Genomic DNA, 15,415 nt, shown 5'->3' with positions numbered 1-15,415 from the left:
CAGCAGGAGGTCTTTTTTTTGTCTACAATCATGCAAGCTCTTTCCATTCAGAGAGCCGAGGCACAGGAATACTACCTCCAAGCTAAAGGGGACAACCAGGAGATTAAAAAGGCGATAGCAGAAGTTACCACTAAGGTTGCCGTATTGACATCAGATATTGCGGAGCTACAAGAATGGGTGGCAGCGGTTGAAGAAGCTAATATTTCCACTACCAAATGTGTCAAATTTTGTGAGAGTCAGATGGCGTTTCTACAATTCAAATTTGAAGATCTTGAAAATCGCCATCGGCAAAATAATTTATGCATATTTGCCGGGGAAAGAAGGCTCTGATCCACGGGCTTATGTTGTTAATTTGCTGCAGCAGGTGTTTCCACAATTGGCGGATTGGGACATGGACTCACAAGTACAACGAGCACATCGTTTACCGTTTAATATCAGACAAAATAATCTAGCTGGCTTGCCCGTCCACGCCCAATTTTGGTGTTTTATGGCAATTTTTTATTGCGCCAAGCAATTTATATAAAAGCTCGTCCATCTACCCCAATTAAAATAGACTCTATAACCCTAATCGAGTGAGTTCATTTATGTAAATCAACAATGGACAAGCAGTGGAAGCTTCGACAGCTGATTGATCCCTTTAAAGTAGTTTGTTCCCAAGCGTTTCTGCAGGAGCCAGCCCGGCTGAAGATATTCCGAAATGGACAAACTTTTTTTTTTTGAGGATGAAGAAAAAGCAAAACAAGTTCTTTTAGCATGGCAATCTGAGCATAATGGATAGAAAATAGAGAGTGTGGTAAATGTATTTTAGAATATGTTCTGAAACAAACTAGGGGTAGTTTTTTCTCTTTTTACTTTGCCTTCTGTTTCTTCTTTCTCCCCCTTTTTCTTTTTTTCTTTTTCTTCTTCATGGCCTCTTATGTGGATGATATGTGTCTATATACTTCTTTTGTGTTTCAGGGTTAATATTCATGATGTATCCACATGCTGAATCTTTAGGCTATATACTGTTGGGTATTATGGGGATAGAGGGAGGATGGGCGTGGGGGTGGCTCGTTCTCCGTTGACTGTCATCTATCGACAGTCGAATAAAGGGGATGATTCCCTTCTGTAGGTACTTGCGGGGGGGACTGGATGGGACGATGTCCTGAGTATGAACGGATTACTGATGATAGGCGTACTGAGGGTGGGTGGGGTGGGTGGGTTTTAAAGAGCCAAGCACTAATGGGAAATGTGGATTTTGTATACAATGTATTTGAATTAGAGCTTGCATTTAAGGATAGGTCATTGTTACGTCAACTTGGGTATGATACAATAGTGTGTACGTCGCAAACAGTTTCAATGAGGGGTGGCTATAATGAAATCTAGGAATGCAGTGGGCAATGTATTGCAAACATTAGCTGATACCAAGGGTAGGTGGGCGATTGCTCAGTTATTGATTGAGGGGCACAAGGTTACGATGTGTGTAGTTTATGGACCGAACACAGATTGTCCTGAAGTTTTCAATGATTTAGGTTTTGAATTACTTGGTTGGTCTGGGGATTTGATTGTGATGGGGGACTTCAACTGTATCATGGACACTACGATGGATACTACTAATAGCAAAGCCCGGGCTAGAATGACTAAGAACAGGGCTGCGCTATTATCATTATTACATATACACCAACTAGATGACGCTTGGAGGGTACTTTATCCAACACTTCCAGGGTATACATTTTACTCTTACCCTCACAAGTAGTACTCCCGTATTGATATGATTTTTGTCAAACAGGCTCCGTTGGGAAATGCTTGTATAAAAGTATGTCCCAAAATTACATCCGACTACAACCCAGTTATTTTATCATTACAGAAACAATTGGGTATTAGAAAGGAAACCCATGCTTTTTCATTTCCCAGACATCTACTTAGTAACCCTGAATATATAAATCACACTGGAGGGATATTAAAAGAATATCTCACTAACAATCTAGGATCTGCTAGTACTTCAACAGTATGGGATTGTATGAAAGCTTTTATCAGGGGAATGATTTTACAGTTTGTTGCGGCACAAAACAGGCAAGAAGCTGAGGTGGTAGTGCTGGATCGTCATGAATATTTAGACTTGGAACGCCAGAATGCTAGGACAATTGGTGTAAGGGATCCAACATCACAGGCAATATACCTTCGGCTCTTAAAGGTTAGGTCTAAAATTAATAGAGGGTTAGCGGAGAAGATAGCTACTAGTTACCACAAATACAAAACATTTCAGTATGAATACGGAGAAAGGGTGGGGCGGGTACTGGCAACTCAAATTGCTGATCAAAATGCTCGATCTAATATCAAATTAATCAAAGGGGAGGGCAGCTTGCCTTTTACACAACCACAGGATATTGTGGAACAGTTTAGACTATTCTATGCTAAGCTATACTCCCAATCAGATTGTGAGCCATTCAATAAACACGCTTTTTTAAATATCTACAGGAGGGCCACATATCCCAACTTGACGTCACTGAGACTTTAGAATTACAAAAGGATATAGAACTACTTGAGGTTGAGGAGGCCATAAAATCCCTGCCTGTGGGCAAAGCTGTCAGGGAGGACACTATACCATTAGAATTCCATAACATTTTTTGTGACTTATTAATGCCGGTTTTGGTGGAGCTTTGTACCGACATTACTAATGGGGGCGATCCTCCTGGCTCATGGAATGTTACTAATATTGTCGTATTCCCTAAAAAGGGAAAGCCAAGTGACGATAGAGGCTCATATCGGCAAATATTGTTAATTAACGCTGATGTTAAAGTCTATTCAAAGATTTTGACTACACGTCTCACTCCTATAATTCACAAACTAGTATCGGAGCAACAGCACAGCTTTGTCTTTGGGCGAGATACAACGGCTCATATTAGTATGGCAATAACGGACTTTGACGTCTCTGGTAAACTTGATAAACAGGTAGGGATGATTATGTTAGATGCGGAAAAGGCATATGACAGAGTGGCGTGGGAGGGCCTCTGGATGATTATGGACACATGTGGACTTGGCTCTCAGTTTATTTCTGCGGTGCAGAAGCTCTATAGGAAGACGGTGGCAGCTATAAAGCTGATTGGTATAACGTCCGCACGGTTCACTGTCCAACGGGGTACTAAGCAGGGGTGCCCTTTGTCCCCCTTACTGTTTGCTCTGTATATAGAGCCGTTTATCAGACACTTTCAACAGGATAGAGGGATTACCCTAGTCTGTCTAAATGGCGCGGAATTAAAAGTTACTGCATATGCAGACGATGTGGCAGTTTTTTCCGCTACTCCCAGTACAGCTAATATTATAGTACAGGCTGGAAAATGTGGTTGTTTTTCGGGTTATAAGTTGAATGCAGCCAAGACACAAACAATTTTAAATTTGCAATCTGAAAATATATCACCCCTATTAGGGGTCACACAAACAGCTATATCCCTTAGTGTCTGTCTTAATAGCAAAGTTAGTGATATTGTTTATTTGAATTATGAGCCACTACTCAAAACAATTATGGCTAAGTTGTGTAGATGGCATTGGCTCCCTATTAGTATTTATGGAAGGTGCAACATAATTAGAATTAATGTATTACCAACATTTTTGTATCTATTCCGTGCAATACCTCTGGGGGTTTCTCAGTTTCTTTTTTAACGGCTAGATAGTGCCATTGGTAGTTTCATTTGGGGGTATAGATGCGCTAGAAGGGCTCTCCAGTATATGAAGTTACCAAAAAAACAGGGGGGGCTCAAGCTCACAGATTTCATGCTTTACTACTGGGCTTCATTTCTCAGACGGATCAAGAGTTTGTTATCCGGCGCTGAAGCGGAGTTGTCGTTTGCTTTCTATCAGTTAGCCTGCGGTACATTGACCGGGTTTCTGTTATATAAGACTTCTGACCCAAATTATTTTAAGCGAGTTAAACTTAAGATGATCATAGATGTTAAAAAGGTCTGGCAGATATATGCAAACAATATTCATTGCCACATGTACATCAACATACGCCGATATGGGATGACCCTATGTTCTCTGACATATTTCACTATATGATCGGGAAGGGGTGGCAACGTAACGGCATAAATCAGGTAGGGCAACTGTATGACGAATGTGGGCTCCGGTGTATTAGCTCAATAAAAGCAGAGTTTGGATTAAGGCAGAATACTTTTTTTAAGTATTTACAAATCAGGGATTACCTAGTCAGAGGCCAGAAGCTATAGTATTGCCAATTTCATTGGAAATATTATTAGGAATATATAAGAGTTCTGGCCGTGGTGTAATTAGTATGGCTTATCAGAAATTTTTAGCGGCTGCTAATGATGACAGTTTGCATATAGCTATCAAACTAAGTCAGATGCTTAGGGCTGAAGTAACGGCTGAGGCAATACAGGAATCAATGGAAGTGCTGGATAGGGCAGTAACCTCTGTTCATTTGAAATTACAGCAGCATCATACAATTTATATGTTATATTACACACCCGCAATTATTTCCAATTGGGCACGAGCCTGATATTCGGCCAAATCATACTGCCCGAAATACCAATTTTATGCAGCTGATTTAAGGCATATGTTCGTTGACTGCCCTGGGCTAAATAGATTTTGGGCTGGAGTTTCTAATATTCTCACTCCGGTATTGGGGATCAAACGGGATGGTTTTAGTCTTGAGTACTTGTTAGCAACTATTATTTTAGTTTGCGCTCGTTTGTGCCTTGCCAGAGTTTGGATAAATAATGCTGGCCCAAGTTTTGACGAAATGTGGGCTTTACTTAAACAAGTATATGAAATGGAGGCGGCTTTGGCAAAGGCCAGAGGGCCTCGATCTTGGTTAAAGTTTAATAGGATGTGGGCTACTATACAATGGGACTAATTAGGCACTGTCACTTTAGCACATTTAAATCTGTTAGTATATTATGACTCTCTCTCTCTTCATCTGGTATAGATTTTTTTACATATATTTCAATCCACCTGCTCTTTGAATCAATTAAATTGTAGAGTTAGGAAAGTATTGATTTTTCTTGAATTTTGAATAATGGAATTGTATTTGTGGTTTCAATGTTAATGAACGAATAATCTGTACATAACTGATATTTTATTCATATACTTCTCTTGTACTATGTCGTGTAGTATTCATGGCTCAAAAAAATACAAAAATTTAAAAAAATTTAAAAAATGATATTCACATCAGGGAAGTAATTGCAATTGCACTTAACAATTAAACACTGTCTGCAAGAAAGATATCCTTTGTTGGATATCCACATCAGTATAGTAATCCCATTTGTGCTCCAAGAAAGGCACTTATGCAGAGGACAAATCTATGAGGTTGTAACAGATGCCTTCACAGAAGAGGCTAAGGAGGATATTGGTGTGTGTCACATATGCATAGCTCAGCAAAGGGTCATTTCACATAGTGCTACGCATATATTCATTTTTGTCTAGAATAAAAATTATTATACATTTCACTAAGGACATTGTTGAATTAATAAATTAATAACAAAATGTTTTTGTTTAAAACCATCCTACTGGATATCTTTTATGTGCTTCCAATTCACTCTGAGTCAGTATAACCCAGTTCTTAGCATTATAAAAGTATCACCCCTCTCCATTTCATCATCATTGCTATTTTCTAATCCAGCCTAGATCAAGCAAAGTGACATTGGCTTGGCCATTTTTCATGGAAATCCATATAATACATCTGATTGTTTTTAATGTGTTTCAACATACTTTGGTTATCTAACTATTGAATTGGAGTATTGGAGAATTGCAGCTTCTTCAATCTGGAAAGTTTGGGTTCTTTTGGAAGCACCTCTTTTACCTAAGTCTGATCTTTCTTACACTGGCTTGATCTTGCCATCAGACTGATGATCAGCTATGTAGTGCGAGTTGCACAGATCACTATAGAAGAAAATTAGCTCCATACATTCATTAACACCTCTACATCCATCTGCTGGCCACACATAACGCTGAGCTGCCAACTCACACGATGGCACTCTGTGTCAAACGATATCGGCTCCCTTCACATAGTCACCCACTGAGACGTCAATATCACACAATGGTAGGAAAGAAAAACTGTAAACTAGTGCACAGGGTTGTTTTTCAGCTCATTTTGGGAAGCTCTAGGCTGCCGATATCCATTAAGGAGTATGAAAAAACACCAGAACTTCTGCGACAGCCTCAGAAATGTTTTGTTTTTCATGTTTTTTATGTGAAAGGGGGTTGGTGGGGGGTGGTGCAAAGACTTTCTCAGCACGAGCCCCCGTCTCTTCCTAGGCCACACCCCTTCTCAAACAGTGAAATAGTTTTATAAGTTGGCTGGTCAGTTAATGTTTGCACTACGAGGTATTAGGGGCCTAAAGAGACTTAATGTACTTGTGAAGGTAGTCAAGCAACATTGTGTCGGGGTGCTATATTTCCTGCACCAGCCAGGTAGTATTAGGTGAGGCCTATTAGATCACATTCAGGGATACAAAAACAGAGTGCTGTTGGATTGCGACCTGCCAGCATTCTAATATATGTTCCTACAGATGACGAGCTCTGGGATGATCTCAAGATGGGCTGTCTTCTCCTTTTCCTCCTGTATGAAATGTTTTTTCAAATTACAGTAGGTCTTAGTGGTAGCAGCATTATCAAATGTAAATGGCTCTTGTGTTGCTCTAAGTTTGACTGGAAGTATTAATTATGCTGTTAGACGTCAGAAGCAGTCAAGTGTGTGCTTTTTGTCTTAGTCAATTCACCTGCAGGACACATCTGACTTGCTTGTAAACATTATTACTATTTTACACTGTCTATGTATTTGTTTTATAATTCCTTTGCGTTTGTATATGTTTGATTTAATCTTTGCCTGCTGAGATTGAATTACCAGTTTATACCAACTGCATTGGGAGATGGATGGTTTCAGAATTAATTCCCTACCCACCATTCTATGTTTGTCTTGTGAGATACAATCATCATTTCCTGTGTAAACATCGTATTTACTAGAATTGGGTGAAATTTAATTAATGTTATTGTAATTGTGTGTAATTTCTGGCATTTTGTATGAAGGATGTTAGAAAAAATGACTGAGATTACACTATAATGCCAATTTGCATAATTGAAACTTAATTTGGGTAAAATTTCTATCAAAGGAGCACAGAGAAAATGCAAGCAAACTGAACACTAGCAGTTTTTGTGCACTTCTTGCGCAATGTTGTGCTGTTTTTTTATCTGAAAGGCACCCTTGTTCCAAAAATGAATGCAAGGGTGCATTTTGCATGACCAGAAGTGCAAAATATTGAAGCTAGATCTTTGCGTAATAACTTGTAATTCACACAAGTTTCTTTGCATTTCATCTCATTCACACAGAAAAAAATTACACGAATTTCACCCATGCCTACTCTTTCCATATCAATGATACTTAGAACACTTGCCTGGGGATTGCTTAAGTCAAACAGTTGTAGTAGAGAAATGGATCCGCCTTAGCTACCTCTTACGCAATAATAGTGAGATCTTGATTTGAAAACATGATCTTTCACTGTCTTCCTTTTGCTGTTGTTTAAGTGTCCTGGAATTAAGGGAACAAGGAAAATAGGTCCAGGTACACATATTTCCTTATTCTTTATAGATTGTGAGCATCGGTTCCTTTTGTTACTTGTAATGTTTGTTGATTGTGGAATCTAACTAGTTTTGAAAGAGTCTGCGGGTGCAACAGGTTACTGGCTGCTCCAAATTTGTACTGCATTATAGCATTTTCTGTATTACTCAAGCCACTTGATTTTCGGAGTCGCCTGCTCCAACTCAGTTTTTGTACATCTGCAAATCTCACCTTTATCCACATGCACAAAAACTGCTTGATTCTAGAGCACACACAGAAAGCCCATGATTCTAGACTTATATAAGATTAATACTGTGACCTGTGAAAATTAGGCTAATACTTTCAATGTGGTCTTTCCTCCCACACCATTTTTCATGTGAATGCAAAGTGACATATATCAGAAGTATTTTGAGGCTAATAAGGAGCATTGTATCCTCTAAGGATGCCTTTTCCAATACCTTACGCAATTGATAGTGGTGGGGGCAGTGTCCAATCTAGAGGACTACTCATCTCCACTCATTGCTGCCAAGTTTTCAGATTACTTATGTGTGTCTTTTCTGGAACTGTGATATATGAATGACATTTCATTGACAAACGTGTGACACTTTGATTGACATGGTAATTACACTATATCAATCTATGAAGTCTATGTAAAAGGCTTATATCACAAATGACCCCCATTTGGGCTATATGACGATCTATAAATGGCCTTGAAACTGTGGCAACACTCCTGAAATGGTAAAACAATAAAAAAAATGTGTGAAAGTTTATTTTTACTTTAATATCTTTTCACTTTTTTAATAGAGAAATGCACCACATTAGAATAATTAACAAATTTCACAATAATATTTAAATCCTTGTTGGTTGGGGAAATGACTGACTCCATACTAATACTCTATGATCAATACAAGCTTTTTATATATTTTTTATGTTTACTATTACCTTTTGAAAGGATTAATGGTATTCAATGATTGACAAATGAAAATATGAGAACATTTCATAACGAAGAGAAACCCTTGCATCAAAAAATAACAGTCTAAGTTCTAACATCATGAAGTTATTTATTCTTACATGTATTTCAAGTGGGTCCTTTCCCATGTGAAAAATCTCGATCATTTATGACTTTTAGTCATAATTCAAATTCACTACGGTAATGAGTAGTTGTACTATTGATATAATAAAATTATTATAGACCTACCTTTGTCATTATGGAAAATCGTGCAAGCCAGAAATAAATGAATTGGTGGAAGTATAATAAATGTTATGGACAATTTCCTGTTTTTTTCCTAATGTTTTCTGCATCTTAAGAACATTTCACAGCCCCTGAGTGGTTGAAAGCTTGATAGGGGCAGATGCCCAATTTATTGAGTTTCAATATTTAACAGTCTTCTCACTCATGTCACTTGATCTCTAGATCAGAACAGCAGCAGCAGGAGTATCAAACAGCAGTCATACACAGAGAAGAAAAACACCTGCGACATAATAAAAACACCAGCAGCTTAATAAAAATAACATTTTCTCTCTGGACGGCAAATGTTTCACGTAAGCAGTAAGCAACACTTAGGTACCATTAAAGTGTAGATTAGCAAGTTCATGCCGGTCCTGTATCTTTGAATAGCTATTTAGGTGACGAATGCCAAACAAATGATGTCACAAGATCAAAAACATCTGAAAGCCCTTCCACTCAACCTTTGAATCTGCAATACAGAAATAGTTGAGGGAGATCATAACATATTTGTCAAGGTGCTGTTCTGCGGCCATTATCCTCATATCAGCTGATTTTTCAACAATGGCAGTTCCAGAATGTGCAGAGTGTATGATAAGAAGTTTACATCTCAGAATGTGATATAGATATAGCCCTTTCAGTAGGGTCCCATGATGTCTGTTCTTGTAGTGGGTATTCAATCCATATATAAGAAATAGCAAAAATGTCCAAAATGTATATATATTTCAAATAATTTGCTAAACATTAGGACCACTCTGTGTGTCTTTTGATGACATAGTAAATTGATATACTCTAGGGAAGCACAGAGTTATAATGACTAATTCAGACTCTATGAAATTGGCAAAGAGTCAAGATTATGGAGGATCTACACTCCTTTGACACACAATGCAGTAGGCGTTTATGAACCTGGAACTCCTATCTCAAAGAACCTGGATATAGCCATTTCAGTAGGGTCCCATGTTGTTTGTTCTTGTAGTGGGTATTCAATCCATATATAAGAAATAGCAAAACTGTCCAAAATTTCTATATATTTCAAATAATTTGCTAAACATTAGGACCACTTTGTGTGTCATCAGCAACTTACTGTCATCTCTCAAAGCAAGCTGTGGTGTATAATTTTCCATATCATCTTTTCAATGTCCATTGATGTTATTGGCCATAGACGCCGAGAAGGCCTTTGACAGGGTGGACTGGCCATATCTCGAACAGGTACTGCAGAGGTTTGGACTGGGGGAGAAACTACGCACGCGGATTCTGAACTGTTACCGGTTGCCCATGGCCACGGTCCGGGTAAACGGACAGACTTCCTCCCGGTTTCCCATTAGCAAAGGCACGCGGCAGGGATGTCCCCTTTCCCCCCACCTCTTTGCGTTATATATGGAACCATTAGCTCACCGGATCAGGCATCATCCCCTTGTAAAGGGCATTAAGTTTGGCGGAGATATACACACCATTAGCCTGTACGCAGACGATATTCTTTTGTCTCTCACCGATCCGGTCCAGTCGCTTCGAGCGCTCTTCATTGAACTTCATCGTTTTGGGCAGGCGTCCGGTTTTAAAATTAACATGGGGAAATCGACGGTGCTTAATATCTCCCTTACCCAACACACGCTGGCTCGGTTACAAGAGGAGCACTCGATACAGTGGGCGGACTCCACGGTCCCCTACTTGGGAGTGCTGTTGGGCCCTACCATCCGGGACACAGTCACCGCTAATTATGATCGGCTCCGTGCGCACATTCGCAGGGAACTGGGACAATGGAAGCATCATACTCTTTCTTGGCTGGGTAGAATTGCGGCCACCAAAATGACCATTCTCCCCCAGATCCTATATCTTTTTCAGACGCTTCCTCTTCGCCCGCCGGCTGGCTGGATCCAGCAAACTCAGGCAGATCAGGCGCAGTTTATCTGGCAGGGCCGTAAACCCAGATTTAAGCATGCTATAGCAATATTACCTCCCGACCGGGGAGGAGTGGGGGTCCCAGACCTGCAGCTCTATTTCTACGCCACGCAGCTCCGTTACCTCGTGGAGTGGAGTCGTTTGGAGTCTGAGAAGCATTGGTTGTTCCAAGACCAAGCGGTCGCGGCCACGACCCTGCAGGGGATCCCATTCCTACGTAAAGCACATAGACCACCGAATCTATATGCCTCCCACATTACGGGTACGACTCTAGAGGCAGGGGACCGCACCGCTGTCACGCATGCTCTGACGACCTTTCCCTCCCCCCTGACACCACTCTTTACCAACCCAGACTTCCAACCAGGTTTGGCAAATAAGGCCTTCGCACAATGGAGGCCTTCTCCGTGTAGATGCCTTGGACATCTGTTCGACACGGATGGCATTCTCCCCTTCCCACAGATTCGTATGGACTATGGCCTCCCCGAGACTGAGAGGCTTCCTTACCACCAGCTCAGACACTGGGTCCTGCAACCTCAGGTGAAGCCCGGCGCCCAGCGCTCCCTCACCGCTTTCGAGAAATGGCTTATCACCAGATCGTCAGATAAAAAACTTACCTCTGATCTCTACAAGCATCTCTTGACTACTACCAGACACACATATAACGCGGGCCGTACACGCTGGGAACGCGTGATTGGCAGATCTCTCACCCACAAGGAGTGGGATGACATATACTACAGGGCCCGGCACTCAGCACACCACGCAGGCCTTACCGAGACGATGACCAAGGTAGTCACCTATTGGTATTATACACCGGAGCGCCTCCATTGTTTTGACCCCCGCCATAGTGCTTTCTGTTGGAGGGGCTGTTGGGAGGTGGGTACGTTAGAGCACTTATTGTGGAGTTGTACACATATCCGGCCGTACTGTGCCGAAATCCTGGATGACATAGATACTCATTTGGACACGCAGCTCCCACGCTTCCCTGCCTATATACTGTTGGGCTTACCAAATCCACTGATGTATCCTCTTAGGTCCCGACGGGGGCGCCTGATCGCTATAGCCTTGGGAGCGGCCACACAGAACATACTGGCGCACTGGCGCTCTCCCTCGCCCCCATCCTGCTTGGGTTGGCTGCATAGATTGTGGATGGTACTGGGGACGGAGAAGCTTACTCTCACTCTTGCAGGCAGGGGCTCTGAATTCCCTTCCTCACTCTCCTCAGAACTGAATTTAGGGAACTAACATGCCCCCGCTATCTCAGATTGCTGCGTCTGGAAGATACTCAGATCCCGCAGAAGGCCCTCCCAGGCAGCTCTGCTAGACGGAGATGATCCATTGTGGTTTCGGGCACTCCGTTTCCTTATTGTGGTTTCTAGTGGATGGACGAGAGGGGGGTGGGGGTGGAAGGTGGACATGTTTAGGGGACATTCTAAATATTGTTTTGAAAGTTATTTTATTTTTTAATATTTTATTTTTTATTCTGTTTTCCTTGGTAACCTCGCTCCATGCTTTACCTTGGTAATGTGAATAGTAGCGGCACTTGTGTCTGTCCTATATTGTACTCAGGAGTCGAGATTTGATTTCTTTCTTTTATGTTGTATGTGAGAAATCAATAAAGAAAGTTAAACTATAAAAGCATCATGGGTAATCCATTGAGTTTTTTATTCAATCCATATATAAGAAATAGCAAAAATGTCCAAAATTTCTATATTCTTCAAATAATTCACAAAACATTAGGACCACTCTGTGTGTCATCAGCAACTTACTGTCATCTCTCTAAAAACTGGAGTTAAAGTAAACTTTGTCCACTGAGTTGTCACCTTACCCAGATTCAATTTTAGGTCCAGCCAGTAAAAAGCTCTGGAGAACATTTGATTCAAAGCCCTTTCACATATAAAATACTGGCTATCAACTTTACTTCCATGATAAAAAAACTGTCTACAATAAAGATATCCTTGCTTGGAAATTCACATCAGGGAAGTAAATTCAATTGCACTTAACAATCAAACACTGTCTGCAAGAAAGATATCCTTTGTTGGATTGCCAAATATTCACATCAGAATAGTAATCCCATTGTGCTCCATTACCCTCATATAAGCTGATTTTTCAACAATGGTAGTTCCAGAATGTGCATAGTGGTTGATAAGAAGTTTACATCTCAGAATGTGAATGTATTTTGACTGTTCTGTATAAATAGATTACATAAGTATTATTTACACATGAAGAATCTCCTCTTTCACACAGGTCATGATAACACTATAACAAATTCTACTACCATTTCTTCTGCACCTAGCACCATCACAGCAAGTCCTACTACTCTCTCGCCCATCATGACTAATCAAACCAATACTACATATTCTAGCCCAACTAATTCAGGTAATGCTTTGCTATCGGATTGATGCATTTTCAAAATACTAAAAAAAGAACACAGATTCAGGGGTCCGCAAATGTTTATTACATTATTACCAAAATCCACTTTTTTAGTCAGCAATTCATGTTGGCATCCTTTTCAAGGAAAGGGATTCAGAAAATATTCATGAAATTAAAAAGGGTTTTTTGTGCCTTTAAATGTGAGACACTTGGAGGCATCCATCTCTGCAACTATTACAATTAGGAAATATCATATTAGAAAATCACCTAAAGCAATTATTTTTATTCTTGAATTTTCACTACAAGAGGATGGTTCGCTTCCAGGCAATTTGATACCCCTCATTTTTCCAATGTAATGCTTACTTTGTAGTAGTTTATCGGGCAAATATAATGTAAAGGTGGCAGCTTTTAATGTCAATTATTGTTACAAAGAAAGCTGTGGTGTATAATATTCCATATCATCTTTGCAAAGTCCAGTGATGTCATCAATGTTTTCACACATCTTCCTGTGTAGGTAAGCCTGGTAGCGCTTCAAAGACCGCATTGTGTGAATAAGTCGAAGATATAACGCAGGGTTTGCATGTTAATTGCCCCTATTTACCAAAACTTTGAGAAGTCCATCGTCCTGATGCCTTTTTTTCTTTGCTTCAAGGTTAGGGTCTTATAAAAGCATCATTGGTAATCCATTGAGATTCTTATTTCTTCATTAAGATAATATTCACTTGCAACTAATCATCAATCTAGGGTTATTTTGAAAAACTTGAGTATTCCATAAGATCCACAGGTTTTGAACATTGAGTTTGTGACATTGGTACTTGCAAATTCACGAGAACTCACATTTTAAAGATAGCCTATGTTACCACAATATGTGTGAGCCAAACGACCGCCTTTTTGATGATAAAGAAAATTGATATACTCTAGGGAAGCACAGAGTTATAATGACTAATTCAGACTCTATGAAATTGGCAAAGTGTCAAGGTTATGAAGGATCTACACTCTTTTGACACACAATGCAGTAGGCGTTTATGAACCTGGAACTCCTATCTCAAAGAACCTGGATATAGCCATTTCTGTAGGGTCCCATTATGTCTGTTCTTGTAGTGGGTATTCAATCCATATATAAGAAATAGCTAAAATATCCAAAATTTCTTAATTCTTCAAATTATTAGCAAAACATTAGGACCACTCTGTGTGTCATCAGCAACTTACTTTCATCTCTCTAAGAACTGGAGTTAAAGTCAACTTTGTCCACTGAGTTGTCACCTTACCCAGATTAAATTTTAGGCCCAGCCAGTAAAAAGTTCTGGAGAAAGTTTTATTCAAAGACCTTTCACATATAAAATGCTGGCTATCAACTTTACTTCCATGATAAAAAAGTTGTCTCCAATAAAGATGTCCTTGCTTGGAATATCACATCAGGGAAGTAATTACAATTGCACTACATAATTAAACACTGTCTGCAAAAAAGATATCCTTTGTTGGATAGCCGCATATCCACATCAGAATAGTAATCCCATTGTGCTCCATTACCCTCATATAAGCTGATTTTTCAACAATGGTAGTTCCAGAATGTGCATAGTGTATGATAAGAAGTTTACATCTCAGAATGTGAATGTATTTTGACTGTTCTTTATAAATAGATTACATAAGTAATATTTACACATGAAGAATCTCCTCTTTCACACAGGTCATGATAACACTATGTCGAATGCTACTGCCATTTCTTCTGCACCTAGCACCATCACAGCAAGTCCTACAACTCTCTCGCCCATGATGACTAATCAAACCAACACTACATATTCCAGCCCAACGAATTCAGGTAATGCTTTGCTATCGGATTCATGCATTTTCATAATACTAAAAAAAGAACACCGATTCAGGCGTACGCAAATGTTTATTACGTTATTACCAAAATCCACTTTTTTAGTCAGCAATTCATATTGGCATCCTTTTCAAGGAAAGGGATTCAGAAAATATTCATGAACTTAAAATGTTTTTTTTGTGCCTTTAAATTTGAGACACTTGGAGGCATCCATCTCTGCAACTATCACAATTATGAAATATCATATTAGAATATCACCTAAAGCAACTATTTTTATTCTTGAATATTTACTACAAGAGGATGGTTCGCTTCCAGGCAATTTGATACCCCTCATTTTTCCAATGTAATGCTTACTTTGTGGTAGTTTATCGAGCAAATATAATGTAAAGGTGGTGGCTTTTAATGTCAATTATTGTTACAAAGCAAGCTGTGGTGTATAATTTTCCATATCATCTTTGCAAAGTCCAGTGATGTCATCAATGTTTTCACACATCTTCCTGTGTAGGTAAGCCTGGTAGCGCTTCAAAGACCGCATTGTGTGAATAAGTCA

The 15,415-nt window shown here is 39.7% G+C and overlaps 1 protein-coding gene across 1 annotated transcript in view; it reads left to right on the top strand.

Moving 5' to 3' along the window:
• Window positions 1-15,415, top strand: part of LOC146798424 (uncharacterized) — a 384,935-nt gene that overhangs the window by 317,494 nt on the left and 52,026 nt on the right. Inside the window, exon 4 of the mRNA XM_085627745.1 lies at window positions 14,731-14,862. Within this exon, the coding sequence (XP_085483871.1) occupies window positions 14,731-14,862 (132 nt within the window). The remainder of the gene's footprint in view (window positions 1-14,730; window positions 14,863-15,415) is intronic.

This window comes from Triturus cristatus, chromosome 9, assembly GCF_964204655.1.
Source record: "Triturus cristatus chromosome 9, aTriCri1.1, whole genome shotgun sequence".
NCBI lineage: Eukaryota > Metazoa > Chordata > Amphibia > Caudata > Salamandridae > Triturus > Triturus cristatus.
The sequence above is the reverse complement of the archived record's forward strand: the minus strand, read 5'-3'. Positions and strand labels throughout refer to the sequence as shown.